We start from the raw sequence: 13,214 nt of genomic DNA on the forward strand, positions 1-13,214 counted from the left end.
CCCTGACGGATTCACTGATAAATTTTTCTAAACTTACAAATTGAAAGTAATCTACATATAGCCATGAAAATAAGGAACCCCTCCCAATGACCTAGTAGGAGTCTTCTTAACTAAACATGATATACTGTGTTATCTCAAAATACACACTTAAGGCATTTATAAATATAACTGTTTACTTCTGATTAAATGCTTCCAGTTAAATATTTCAGAATAAGGGAAAGGAATCCTTTTTTTTTTTTTTTTTAAACCATCATCTAGCACCTCCTGAAGTCCCATCACATGCTTAAGCTCTTAACAGTTCTTACTGCTCAGGAGGCCAAGCTCAGCCTCTACCCCTCTAGAAGGTCTCCTGTACAATTAGCAAATCTGATCACATTTGTCTATGCTCAAAATACTCCTGCAGCCCGCACTCCTTAAATAAAGATGTCCAGTCCCCTTGACGAGGAACATAAGACTCTTCCCTCAACGGGTTCATCCTGTGACCAGGAAGCCATCTCATTGCACTAGACAACTTATAGATCTACTCACAGGCCTTACTGTACCCAGACCCACCTGGCAAACTCCTATTTGTCTCTCAACACCACTCTGAAGCTGCAGTAACCACCCCAACCACTACCCTCCACCAAACACACCTGTATCTATCAAGAAGGTACATATACCCTCAAACATCTCATCTGAAGTTAACACCAAAGTCTCAAATTCCAGACCCAGCCTAGACCATCATCATCACTCCCCTCCTACCATCCATACATCCAAACAGTCTAAATAGCCTTCACTGCAACCAAGGGTCTCTTGGAAATCAGAAGTAACTGGCAGAAAGGCCTCAGTTACTGTCATCCTCCATATCATGTCCCTGCTGGAATACATGCTAGTACTTTCAGGTCCAACTGTTCATGAATGATGATACTTTCAGTTATGGAGGATGTATGCTCATTAACACCCCCCCACCAAAAAAGAAAAAAGTGATCCCAGAAAATGGCAAGTGCCAAAGGGGATTCTCATCTTCCAAATCCAGCAATGAGATGAACAATGGCAGGCCCACCATCATTCCTAAGAGTGCCACCCCTCTATCCCTACATCTGTCCAGTACTAGCTCTGCCCAGCCATTTAGCCAGCCCTGTAACCTGGGAAAGCCAGAGGTATCCATCCTTCCCAGGAAGAATCCCTATCTAGCTGCAATCTGATTCTTACTTTCCACCTTAAGGAATAATCAGGGAGATTATCAGGGCAGGAAGGAAAGCCCTCAGGCGCTGGCAGGCAGAGTGAAATGAAAACAGAAGCAATACCCATAGAGGCCCCTTTCTCTTGCCAAACAAGACATCCACCAGTGAGGGATGCTAAAAAAAGTGCCAACTCTCCTGATGTGTTAGTGTGGGGATTAACACCTCATCCACTGTCTCTAAGCCCCTTCTCCCTACTGGCCCACACCCTGTGCCTGGACAGGGTCTGACTTCACAAGGGCCCAAAATGGATTTCCCTACAATGTTGTATTAACAACACCAAGGGGTTCCTGGGTGGCTCTGTCAGTTAAGCATCCAACTTTCAGTCAGTTGGCTCAGTCAGTTTGCGAGTTCAAGCCCTACGTCAGGTTCTGTGCTGATGGCTCAGAGCCTGGAGCCTACTTCGGATCCTCTGTCTCCCTATCTCTTTGCCCCTCCTCTGCTCCTTCTCTCTCTCTCTTTCACACACACAAAAATAAATAAACATTAAAAGACAAAACAAAACAAGAAAAACCAATGTCAAAGCACATGATCAGCAGCTGGCCTCCAACAGGCCCAGAGGGAGTCAAAAACCCCATCTTATGAACAAGGCAAACAGACCAAGCCAGCTCCATATGGCTCCAACTCAAAAGAGATTCAGATCAGCCCAGGTAGACCTTGAAGCACTCCCCACCCCCAATCTGCTCCACTCCATGGATCCCAAACCCAATGAGCCATGCAAAAACGGTTCTTACTAAAGAAGGATGCGAATGTGGAACTTACAATACCATGCCTAGCACATGGTAAAAGACTGCACTCCAAAACCACCTGAAAGACAGACATCAAGACTTCTTGATAGAAAGGCATTTGCTTTTGTTCATTTTGCTTTATTTCTATTTAAACAGATAATATACTCACAAGAAAGAAAATTTGAAAACTTTGAAAGTGAAAAATTTCCTTCCCAGTCCTATCTCTAGCCACCCTGTCCCTTCCCAAGGGACAGCCAATACTACAAGTTTTCCTGTAACTTTCCAAAGGTATCTTACGCATGTACAAGCAGGTACAGGTACAAGCAGGTATAGGTATGGTCATTTTGCCTTTTTTATTTTTACATATCTGGTAGCATATTAAATTCTGTTCTATGCCTTATATTTTCAACTTAACAATACATTCTAGAGATTGCTCCAAATAAGTACCTAAAAAGCTTCCTCATTCTCTTCATGGAGGCATTGTATTCTTTTCTGTGGATTAACAAAAATTCATTTAACCAGTCAGTGTTCATGGTTGCTTAAGTGCCGTGTAATAACTGATTATAATAGTTACTTCTGTATGAAAGCCTATAAAAGCCTCTTTTCTCTGCCACTAAAGCAGTGCAAAAGTTCAAAGAGCACATCTGGAATACGAAAAAGATTAACAATCAGTTTACCCTTGATGGGGAATTATTTTTCTAAGCTCCTTGGTTACTAAGAGGCGGAGCTACAAACACTATAGACACATGTAGTCAGCCCAGGCCAGTGGCTTACGTAACAAAGATCACAGCTGCATGCTACACAAAAGCCAAACATGCCACACGCACTCTGGTTAATAACTCAAGGACAGTTTTTACTCAGATCAAAGCTAAAAAAATGTCAGACTCCTGACAATTAGCTGAATCCTGAATAAGTGTAGATTTCAAGTACTTGAAATTAGTCAATGAGAAAAAAAATCTGTGAGTGATATTAAACATAGATGGGAAAAGATGAAACGTTTAAGTGCTGCTCTCTCTTTGGAAAAAAAACAGTTGCCTTCTTGTGTCCAAGGCACAAATACTAGAGAGGGCCAGGGCCAAAACATAGGGACTTTGCCTGTCTCCATGCTGGTGTTGGGGAAGCTTGTACCGTGTCACTTATGCCACCGAAGGGACAAATGGACTTAGGAGCATCTTCTGGAACTCATCAGCTTCTGGGAGAGGTTTCTATCACCTCAACTATACACAGCCCAGGATTAGGCATGAGCCACTGGGCAGAAAATAGCTGAAAGGGTGCTTAGGTAGTAAAGAAGGACTATCTGTGGGGCCCAGAGCATTCCTCAAATCTGAGGTTGCTGACTGCCAACCTAAGTCTTGCACAAATCCTCTTATTTATTAAGAAATTGTCTCGGGGCGCCAGGGTGGCTCAGTCGGTTAAGTGTCCAACTCTTGATTTCGGCTCAGGTCATGATCTCACAGTTCATGAGTTCAAGCCCTGCATCGGGCTCTGTGCTGATAGTAAGAAGCCGGCTTGGGATTCTGTGTGTGTGTGTTTGTGTCTCTCTCTCTCTCTGCCCCTCTCTGTTCACATGCTCTCTCTCCCTCTCTCAAAATAAATAAGCATTTAAAAAAAAAAAAAAGGAAAGAAACTGCCTCAACTGTAACCCAAGTGGGAGGTCACTTAAAGACTCTGATCATTAATATGGTAAAATAACAAAAAAGCCAGTGTTGGCAACAGCCTTCCTCTCCATATATGCTGCCAGAGTCCCAGGCTGGTCAAAGGTCAATGGGAGGAAGAGCTACTAAGGCATATCCCCACTAGGAGCAAGCTCAGGTTGCTTGGTTTTGACTGCAAATTCTATGAATGACAATCACTTGCCAATTAATTTTTTGGAATGGAAGCCCATACCATCCCAGCCATGGCCAACTTTCAGGACCTTCCACCCAATGGCCTAGCTTTGAGTGGGCAGCCAGAAAAGCTCTCTCTAGCTTCTTGGCTGCCACCATAATTCTCATCATAGAATGGATAAGGAGAGCAAAACAAATATTCTCTTAACCAGTGACTCACCAGGAAGTCTGTTCATGTTGACGCCTTGAGCTGAGAGTCCTATTCCCATGTACCTTCAAAAAAATCACACACATAAAAGTTTTTGTTAGCAAATGATTATGTATCTCCCTTCTAAAATATTTCTTGGGAAAAGAAAAATAGGACAAGCAATGAATATAGTGACTCTTAACACACTAGTGGTTCTTAAAGAACCTTCACATTTTGATTCCTTCTTTTTTTTTTTAATTTGAGAGAGAAACAGAGAGACAGAGACAGAGAGAACAATTAGGGCAGGAGCAGATGAAGAGGAAGAGAGAGAATCTTAAGCAGGCTCCACACTCAGCATGGAGCTTGACATGGGGCTCGATCCCACGACCCTGGGATCATGACTCCAAGCCAAAATCAAGAGTCAGATGCCCAACTGACTAAGCCACCCAGGGGGCCCACATTTTGATTTTCTAATGAAAATCATCTCAATGCCTTAAGTAGCTGGAGAAACAAGAGGTGGTATCTGTACCCAGGAACCACTGCCTTCAGTTTCAGAGGAAAGTTTCCTGAAATCACTGCTTCCAGTCCCTTGGTTTCTGGCTCCGGCTAAGGTGGTGGAATCTGTCCCTAAGAAGTGCCTAAGGTAAGTAGTTCAATCCTGTACGTGGCAGAGCAATACAAGATCAAGCCCATGGGGACATGCCACTCTTCAACAAGGACCAAGACATGGAAAAAGCACAGCCATGTAATGTACTTTTACACAGGATTGTCAAGACCCCTCCCACGGGGCTTCTTCTCTGGGTATCTCCAAACTCATTACCCTCACTGCATACATTCACTGCTGACCTCCTTGATCATCCAATGTTAGGGGGAGGGTGTTTTAAGTCCCTGAGAGACACCCCCCCCCCCACTCCTCCTACCCAGGTACCTAAACAACTAAGCTACCCACAGCAAGGCAGGGCCCATGCTGCACACCTCTGTCAAAGATGTCTCAGTGGCACTCATGAGTGGGCAGGCCAGAAAAGGAAATGAACAGGGGCACCTGGGTGGTTCAGTCGGTTAACCGTCCGACTTCGGCTCAGGTCATGATCTCATGGTTTGTGAGTTCAAGCTCTGGGTCGGGCTCTGTGCTGACAGCTCGGAGCCTGGAGCCTGCTTCAGATTCTGTGTCTCCTTCTCTCTCTGCCCCTCCCCCACTTGTGCTCTGTCTCTATCAAAAATAAATACATGTAAAAAAAAAAAAAAAGAAAGAAAAGGAAATGAACAGGGTTTTCTAGCCTGTTTATAGTGTACAAGGAAACAGGTATTTCCCCAAGAACTTAAATATGAGAAACAAGTCATTACCTTCTAAGAGTAAAATAGTAGAAACTCACACATGATGCCTGATATCAACTACATGTGAGTGCCAGCAGGTAGTTGAGAAGCTTAGAATACTAAAAACACCAACTAAGAGGGCTGAGGTTTAACTTTATGGTTGCAGGTCATGTCACTGAACTTACACTTTAAAACGGTTAAAATGGTCAATATTGTTATGTATATTTTACCACACACAAAAAAATGTTTTTTAAAGCAATTACACAGGGTTGTCTTATTTTGACCACTTCCAAGTGGCTATACATTTACATTCCAACTGTTCCCTACTGTAAATGATTCTGCAAGGAACACTTCCACATACATTTCCCCATCTTGGACTATTTCTTTTTTACCCCTGACATGCTCCATGCACCTATGTACCTGTTTCTACCACTACCAGAGTTCCCACAACATGGTGCTACTGTCTCTGCAAGTCCTTCATCTACAGTAATGCCCCTTTGCCCTTCTTTGGCTGGCTGTGCCACTGGGTTTTGGGGGAGCAGCCTCTACCATCCAAATAAAGATCGGATCAAGCAAGGAAGGAAGGCTCTGACCCACACATCTTCCTCTGAAACCAGCTACCCCATCATGCTGGCAGGAACCAGGAAAGGACACCAACCAACACATGACCCTGATAACTTGGCCTGCAGAAGTTAGGGGAAAGAGGAGGGAAGGGAAAGGAACAGCGCTTCAAAGAGGGACTTGCACAGTTCAAAGGACCCAGGCTCTCAAACTGCCTGCTACCTCCTGCCAAAAAAGGACCTTGAAGAACCACTGGGAGAAGCTGTGTAAGACTGCTGGCAGGATTCCCATTAGATTAAAACCTGTACTTTTTCCTGGAAAAACAGCAGCCCAAATAATCAGCTTCCTTACTTTATATGGTAGAGGCCACCAAAAGCTGGTCTCTATTCTCTTAATGCCTCAGCTGACCAAGCAGCAAATGACCTCAACTGCCCTGAAGTCATTAATCAACATAATCATGTACAACATAACCAGGGATTTCCCTGACTTGGATGTCGACCCACTTACCCTGCCCTGTTTGGAGGGGCCTGAGCCTCTGCTCAATACTACATGTTATCCCATCCCTGGCATGCAGGCTTCCTGACACTAAGATGAGGGTTTATGTTTGGAGCACATGTTTCCTAGATGACCCTTGACCACTTAAGGTCAATGCAAATAGGGAAGGTCAAACAGCTTGGCCACAGCAACAAGAGTTTAATTCCACAAGCTTCCATGGGAATGAGGAACTACTAAGGCACAAGTATTCAAACACAACTTGCTTAGGCTTCTGCACTGTGGAAGCCTTTTCCAGAAGCTAGCCCTCAACACCCTCCTATAAACTCTCTGCCCCATAGATGGGATAGTGGTTACCAGTGGATGGCCTGGAAGCCTTTACATAAACTCTAGGGTCAACTTGCAGATCCAAGTGGATGAACTAAGGGTAAAGCACCCAGAGGATCCATTACCCACACTTGGGAGCTATGTCACCTGCAGGTGTCAATGACACTGGGAGCAGCCCCACAGGAGCCTAAGTTGCATATTCATATGAAGTCAGCACTGAGTAGGTGTTCAAAAGAAATGAGTCCCAACTCTTCAAACAATGGGTGACATTATTCCAAAAGTATGATGTTCTAAAATTACAAAAAGATGCAGCCTTCTACCTTCCAGCAAGTCTTCATGCACATGAAAACTATTATCCAACCAGTCTGAGATAAGCAGAGGGTAAAAAAGGTGTAAGGACCCTGTGAATATACTAAAAAACACTGTATTGTATACTTTAAGTGGATGAATTGTATGGTATGTTAAGTTACATCTCAGTCATACGCAACAAACTAAGAATAAAAGGCATCTGTCTCAACATAATAAAGGCCATATATGATAGGCCCACAGCTAACAGCATATCTAATGGTGAAAGATTGAAAAACGTATCCTAAGATCAGGAACAAAACAAAGATGCCTGCATTTGCCACTCTATCCAACAGAGTATTACAAGTTCTAGCCAAAGCAGTTAGACAAGAAAAAGAAATAAAAGGAGCTCAAATTGGGAAAGAATAAGTAAAGCCATCTCTGTTCACAGATGACATGATTCTATATGTAGAAAACCCTAAAGATTCCACAAAAATACTGTTAGAACTAATAAACATATTCAGCAAAGTTGGAAGGATACAAAATCAACACATGAAAAGCAGTTATTTTTCTACATGCTAACAATGAACAATCAAAAAAGGAAATTAAGAAAATAATTCCATTTATAATAGCATTATAGAGGATCAAATACTTAGGAACAGACTTTACCAAGGAGGCAAAAGACTTGTACACTAAAAACTATAAATGTTGCTGAAAGAAATTAAAGAAGACACAAATAAATGGAAAGACATCTGTGTTCATGAATTGGAAGACAATATTGTTAAAATGCCAATACTACCTACCCAATGTGATACACAGATTTAATGCCATTCATATGGAATCTCAAGGAACACTGATTAGTCAAAACAATCTAGAAAAAGACGAAAAAAGTTAGAGGACTTACACTTCCTGATTTTAAAACTTACCACAAAGCTATGATAATCAAAACAGTGGTGGAGACAGACATAAAGACCATAGTAATAGAATAGACAGCACAGAAATAGACCTTCCCATATATGGTCAATTGATTTTGACAAAGATGCTAAGACCATTCAATTGGAAAATGACAGTTTTTTCAACAAATGATGCTGGGGCAATGGGATAGCCTCATGCAGAAGAATGATGTTGAAGACTTACTATACACCATGTGCAAAATTAACTTAAAACAGATCAAATACAAAGACCTAAACTGTAAAACTTTTAGCAGAAAACATAGGAGAAAAAGTTTACATTAGAACTGGCAATGATTTCTTGGATATTACACCCAAAGCACAGGCAACAAAAGAAAAAAAGCAAACCACATCAAAATTTTAAACTTTTATACCTCAAAGGACACCATCAACACAGTGAAAAGCAACCGATGAGAAAGGAGAAAATATTTGCAAGTCATCTATCTGACGAGGGTTTAATACCCAGGATATTCAAAGCACTCATACAACTCAAAAAACAGGGGTGCCTGGTTGGCTCAGTGGGTAGAGCATGTGACTCTTGTGTGGAGCCTACTTAAAAAATTTTTTTTTAATTAAAACAAAACAAAAAACACGGCTCAGTAGGTTAAGCATCTGACTCTTGTTTTCGTCTCAGGTCATGATCTCATAGTTGTGAGATTGAGCTCTGTGTTGGGCTCTACACTGACCGTGAAGCCTGCTTAAGATTCCTTCCCTCTGCCCCTCCCCTGCTTGTGGGTGTGCAAGCTTTCTAAAAAAAAAAAAAATTAATTTAATTTAATTTAATTTAAATTTAAAAATGGGGTGCCTGGGTGGTTCAATTGATAAAGCATCCAACTTCAGCTCACGTCATGAATTCACAGTTGGTGGGTTGGAGCTCCACATCAGGCTGTCTGCTGACAGCACAGAGCCCACTTCAGATCCCCTCTCTCTCTCTCTCTCTGCCCCTCCCCTGCTTACACTCTCTTCCTCTCCCTCTCAAAAATAAATAAACATTAGGGGCACTTGCATGGCTCAGTCAGTCGGCTGAGTGTCCGACTTAGGCTCAAGTCATGATCTCGCAGTTCGGGAGTTCAAGCCGCGTGTTGGGCTCTGTGCTGACAGCTCAGAGCCTGCAGCCCACTTCAGATTCTGTATCTCCCGCTCTCGGCCCCTCCCCCACTCATGCACTGTCTCCCTCTTTCTTCTCTCTCTCAAAAATGAACATTAAAAAAATTTTAATAGTGAAATAAATATTAAAAATTTTTTAAGTTTATTTATTTCGAGAGAGAAACAGCGTGAGCAGGGGAGAGGCAGAGAGAGAGGGAGAGAAAGAAAATCCCAAGCAGGCTCTGCACTGTGAGCACAGAACCCAACGCAGGGCTCGAACCCACAAACCGTTAAGATCATGACCTGAACTGTAACAGAGTTGGATGCTTAACCGACTGAGCCACCCAGGCGCCTCTCAAAAATAAACAAACATTAAGAGGCACCTGGGAGGCTCAGTCGGTTAAGCGGCTAACTTCGACTCTGTCATGATCTCACAGTTGGTGAGTTCAAGCCTCACATAGGGCTCTGTGCTGCCGATACAGAGCCTGGAGCCTGCTTCGGATTCTGTATCTCCCTCTATTCTGCTCCTCCCCCCCCCCCCCCCCACACACACATGCACTCTCTCTCTCTCCTTCAAAAATAAACAAACATTAAATAAATAAAACTGCTTTAAAAAAAAGGGCAAGGACTTGAATAGATATTTCTCCAAAGAAGAGATAAACGGCTAATAAAACACATGAAAAGATTCTCAACATCACTAATCATTATGGAAAAGTAAATCAAAACCACAAGGAGATACCACTTCATACTCTTTGGGAAAGCTATTATCATTAAAAACAAAAACAAAAACAAAACCCAAACCAAAACAAAAAGTCAGAAAATAACAAGTGTTGGTGAGGATGTGAAGATTAGAACCCTTGTGTATTGATGATGCAGCAGCTGTGGAAATCAGTATGGTGGTTAATTATATGGCAATTTTAAGTTTAAAAAATTAAACTATATTTTTAGAGGCGCCTAGCAGGCTCAGTCAGAAGAGCGTGAGACTCTTGATCTGGGGTTCATGAATTCAAGTCCCATGTTGGGTGTGGAGATTGCTTAAATAAATAAAAAACTTTAAAAAAATGTAAATACTCTTCAAACCAATATTACACTATAAGTTAACTAGAATTTAAATAAAAATTTGAAAATAAAATAGATTAACTTGGAAAAAATTTTTAATTAAACTATGTTTTTAATTAATTTTGGGGGCGCCTGGGTGGCTCAGTCAGTTGGGCGACTGACTTCACCTCGGGTCATGATCTCACAGTTCGTGGATTTGAGCCCTGCATCGGGCTCCGTGCTGACAGCTCAGAGCCCGGAGCCTGCTTCTGATTCTGTGTCTCCCTCTCACTGCACCTCCCCTGCTTGTGCTCAGTCTCTCTCTGACTCTCAAAAACTAAATAAAGTTAATAAAAAAAAAATTTTTTTTAATGTATAATTTTTAACATAGAATTATCATATGATCCAGCAATTCCACTTCTGGGTACATGCCCAAAAGAACTGAAAACAGGGACTTGAACAGGTATCTTTACACGTGTATTCATAGCATTATTCACAACAGCCAAAAGGTGGAAGCAAACCAACCTAAGTGTCTACTGCTGAATGGATGAAATGGATAAACAGAATGTGACACATATACATAATGGAGTATTACTCAGCCTTATAAAGGAAGGAAATTCCGGGGCTCCTGGCTGGCTCAGATGAAATAGTATGCAACTCTTGACCTTGGTGTTGTGAATTTGAGCCCCACGTTGGGCATAAAGATCACTTAAAAAATAAAACTTTAAAAAAAAAAAGGAAGGAAGGAAATTTTGATGTATACTACAACATGGAGGAACCCTGAAGATATCACGTGAAGTGAAATAAATTAGTCACAAAAAGACTAATTCTGTATGATTCCACTTATACAAGGTATCTAGAGCAGTCAAATTCATAAAGAACGTAGAATGGTGGTTACCAGGGCCTAGAGGGTGGTAAGAATCAGGAGTTATTGTTTAATGGGGACAGAATTTCAGTTTGGGTCTCTCTTTTTGTCAAATAATAAGCTTAAAAAAACCCAGGTGTGGTAAGTTTCTTTTTACAGAGGCTCTTGAGATCATTCACCCATTCCATAAAGATTCTCTGTGCCCAATATGGTGCTAGGGATACAAGGGTAGGACCTAGATTCAGTCCCTGCACTCTGACAGTTTCCACTGGCACGTCAGGGGCAAACCAGAGACTCAGGGTGCACTGACGTGGGAATTCCCAGAGGAAATAAAGGCTGAGCCAAGCCCTGGTAAAGGAGATGAGGGGAAATAAGAGGAAGGACATTCCATGCAGAAGCGGCAGAATGTGCTGAGGCATAAAGTCAAAAAAGCAGCGCACAGTCAAGGAACTGAGAGAAATCAGTGTGGCTCATCATAGCTTGGGTAGACCTAAAAACAGCCAAAGCTGCAGCAGGAAACAGGCTATTCACGCACAGCTTGCGTGCTAGCTTAAGGAGTTTGAACTTCATAGAAGGTCAATAGGAAGATGCAGAAAGGGTTTAGAAACGGGCACCACTGATCAAACCACTGATATTTGTAAAATGGATTGAAAAGGCAAAAAAGCTAAGGGCACCTGGGTGGCTCAGGTTAAGTGCCCGACTTCGGCTCAGGGCATGATCTCAAGGTTTGTGAGTCTGAGCCCCGCATCGGGCTCTGTGCTGATAGCTCAGAACCTGGAGCCTGCTTTGGATTCTTTGTCTTCCTCTCTCTCTGCCCCTCCCCCACGCACATGGGCTCGCGCGCTCGCTCTCTCTCTCTCTCTCTCTCTCTCTCCCAAAAATAAAAATAAAAACGTTTAAAAAAGAAAAAAAGAGGGGCGCCTGGGTGGCTCAGGCGGTTGAGCGTCCGACTTCAGCTCAGGTCACGATCTCGCAGTCCGTGAGTTCGAACCCCGCGTCGGGCTCTGGGCTGATGACTCAGAGCCTGGAGCCTGCTTCCGACTGTATCTCCCTCTCTCTCTGCCCCTCCCCCATTCATGCTCTGTCTCTCTCTGTCTCAAAAATAAATAAACGTTAAAAAAAAAATTTTTTTTTTTTTTAAAAGAAAAGAAAAGGCAAAGCTAGAGGCTACCAAAATGTCCCAGTGGAAGATGACAGGGCTGCACAGGACAGAAGCAATGAGGATGGCAAGACATGGAGAGAGCCAAGTGCTCTTTATTTTTTTAAAGATTTTATTTTCAAGTAATCTCTATACCCAATGTGGGGTTCAAACTTATAACCCCAATATCAAGAGTCCCATGCTCTACTGACTGAGCCAGCCAGAGAACCCTGAGCCAAGTGTTCTTTAGAACACAGTAAACTTATGCATGGGGGAGGAGCTGCCCAGGACACAGCCAAGCACAACCAGTCACCAAAGAAGGGGCAATTCTCTGAGACCCACTTGCAAACTGTGGAGCCCGGGTGCTTGGCCTGTCAGTAGTAGTCCTTTTCCAGCTCTGTTCCAGCCCTGGAGTTTACACTGTGCTCAAGCACCCAAACAAAAAACATACCTGCATCAGCGCAAACGTATCAGACAAACCCAGATTCAAATCTCACCTCTGCCACTGGGTTCATCATACACCCCAGTCAGCTTGTCAGAGACTATTCCTCAGCTATCTCCATCAGTCCAGACAGCCGTTAATGTAGCCACTGAACTGGATCCTGGGCACGGTGCTGGAAGAGCTGCTGGTGGACACTGGACAAACCCACTGTGCTTCAGTTCAGGCACTAGAGGCTTTTCTAGCATTGGAATCTAGTAAAGTAGGCCATTTTCAAAGGTCTAGATCTTGGGACATTAAAAAACAATTGCCAAGGAAAAAAGGAGGTGAGCATTTGCTTCCTTTTTGGTAATGGGTCAGACAATGGTAGGAACACTAACAGATACAAGCTGACTTCATCACGGGAGAGAGGCAACAAGGGGTTCTCATTCCCTAAGCAGATAACTGAAATAGACAGCACTTAGCTCCCCTATATTTAGCATCTTCACTAGGGCTTTCTTTTCAAGCAGCAGGATATATCTGAGGAGCTTGGAGGCAAAGTTATTACCCCATATCATGACTGAAAGTAGGGCAAACCCATTTGATTTACTCCTTTCTTCCAAAGGGCAGCAAAATGGAAAATACTATTTGTCAGAGATGTGAGACAGCCAGTAAATGTAGAGGAGGGACAACAGAGGATAAGCTCTTCATGGCAGTGAGACCATGAGTTGGCCTCTACCTTCTCAGTTTCTATCCTTCACTGCTAACAACACAACACA

The 13,214-nt window shown here is 42.8% G+C and overlaps 1 protein-coding gene across 6 annotated transcripts in view; it reads right to left on the reverse strand.

Moving 5' to 3' along the window:
- RANBP10 (RAN binding protein 10) overlaps positions 1–13,214 on the reverse strand; it is a 64,313-nt gene that overhangs the window by 36,373 nt on the left and 14,726 nt on the right. For 3 of the 6 annotated variants that reach the window (XM_078438886.2, XM_060650443.3, XM_060650444.3), the window contains exons 1-2: positions 5,004–5,144; positions 3,995–4,047 (exon numbers count right to left, since the gene is read on the reverse strand). In XM_078438886.2, the coding sequence (XP_078295012.1) occupies positions 3,995–4,043 (49 nt within the window). In that variant the 5' untranslated portion in view covers positions 4,044–4,047; positions 5,004–5,144. Of the gene's footprint in view, positions 1–3,994; positions 4,048–5,003; positions 5,145–7,743; positions 7,764–13,214 lie in introns of those variants that run through there. The other 3 variants (XM_060650442.3, XM_060650440.3, XM_078438885.2) reach the window with 2 other exon arrangements.

Source organism: Panthera onca, chromosome E2 (assembly GCF_046562875.1).
Source record: "Panthera onca isolate mPanOnc1 chromosome E2, mPanOnc1 haplotype 2, whole genome shotgun sequence".
In the NCBI taxonomy this organism is placed as follows: Eukaryota; Metazoa; Chordata; class Mammalia; order Carnivora; family Felidae; genus Panthera; species Panthera onca.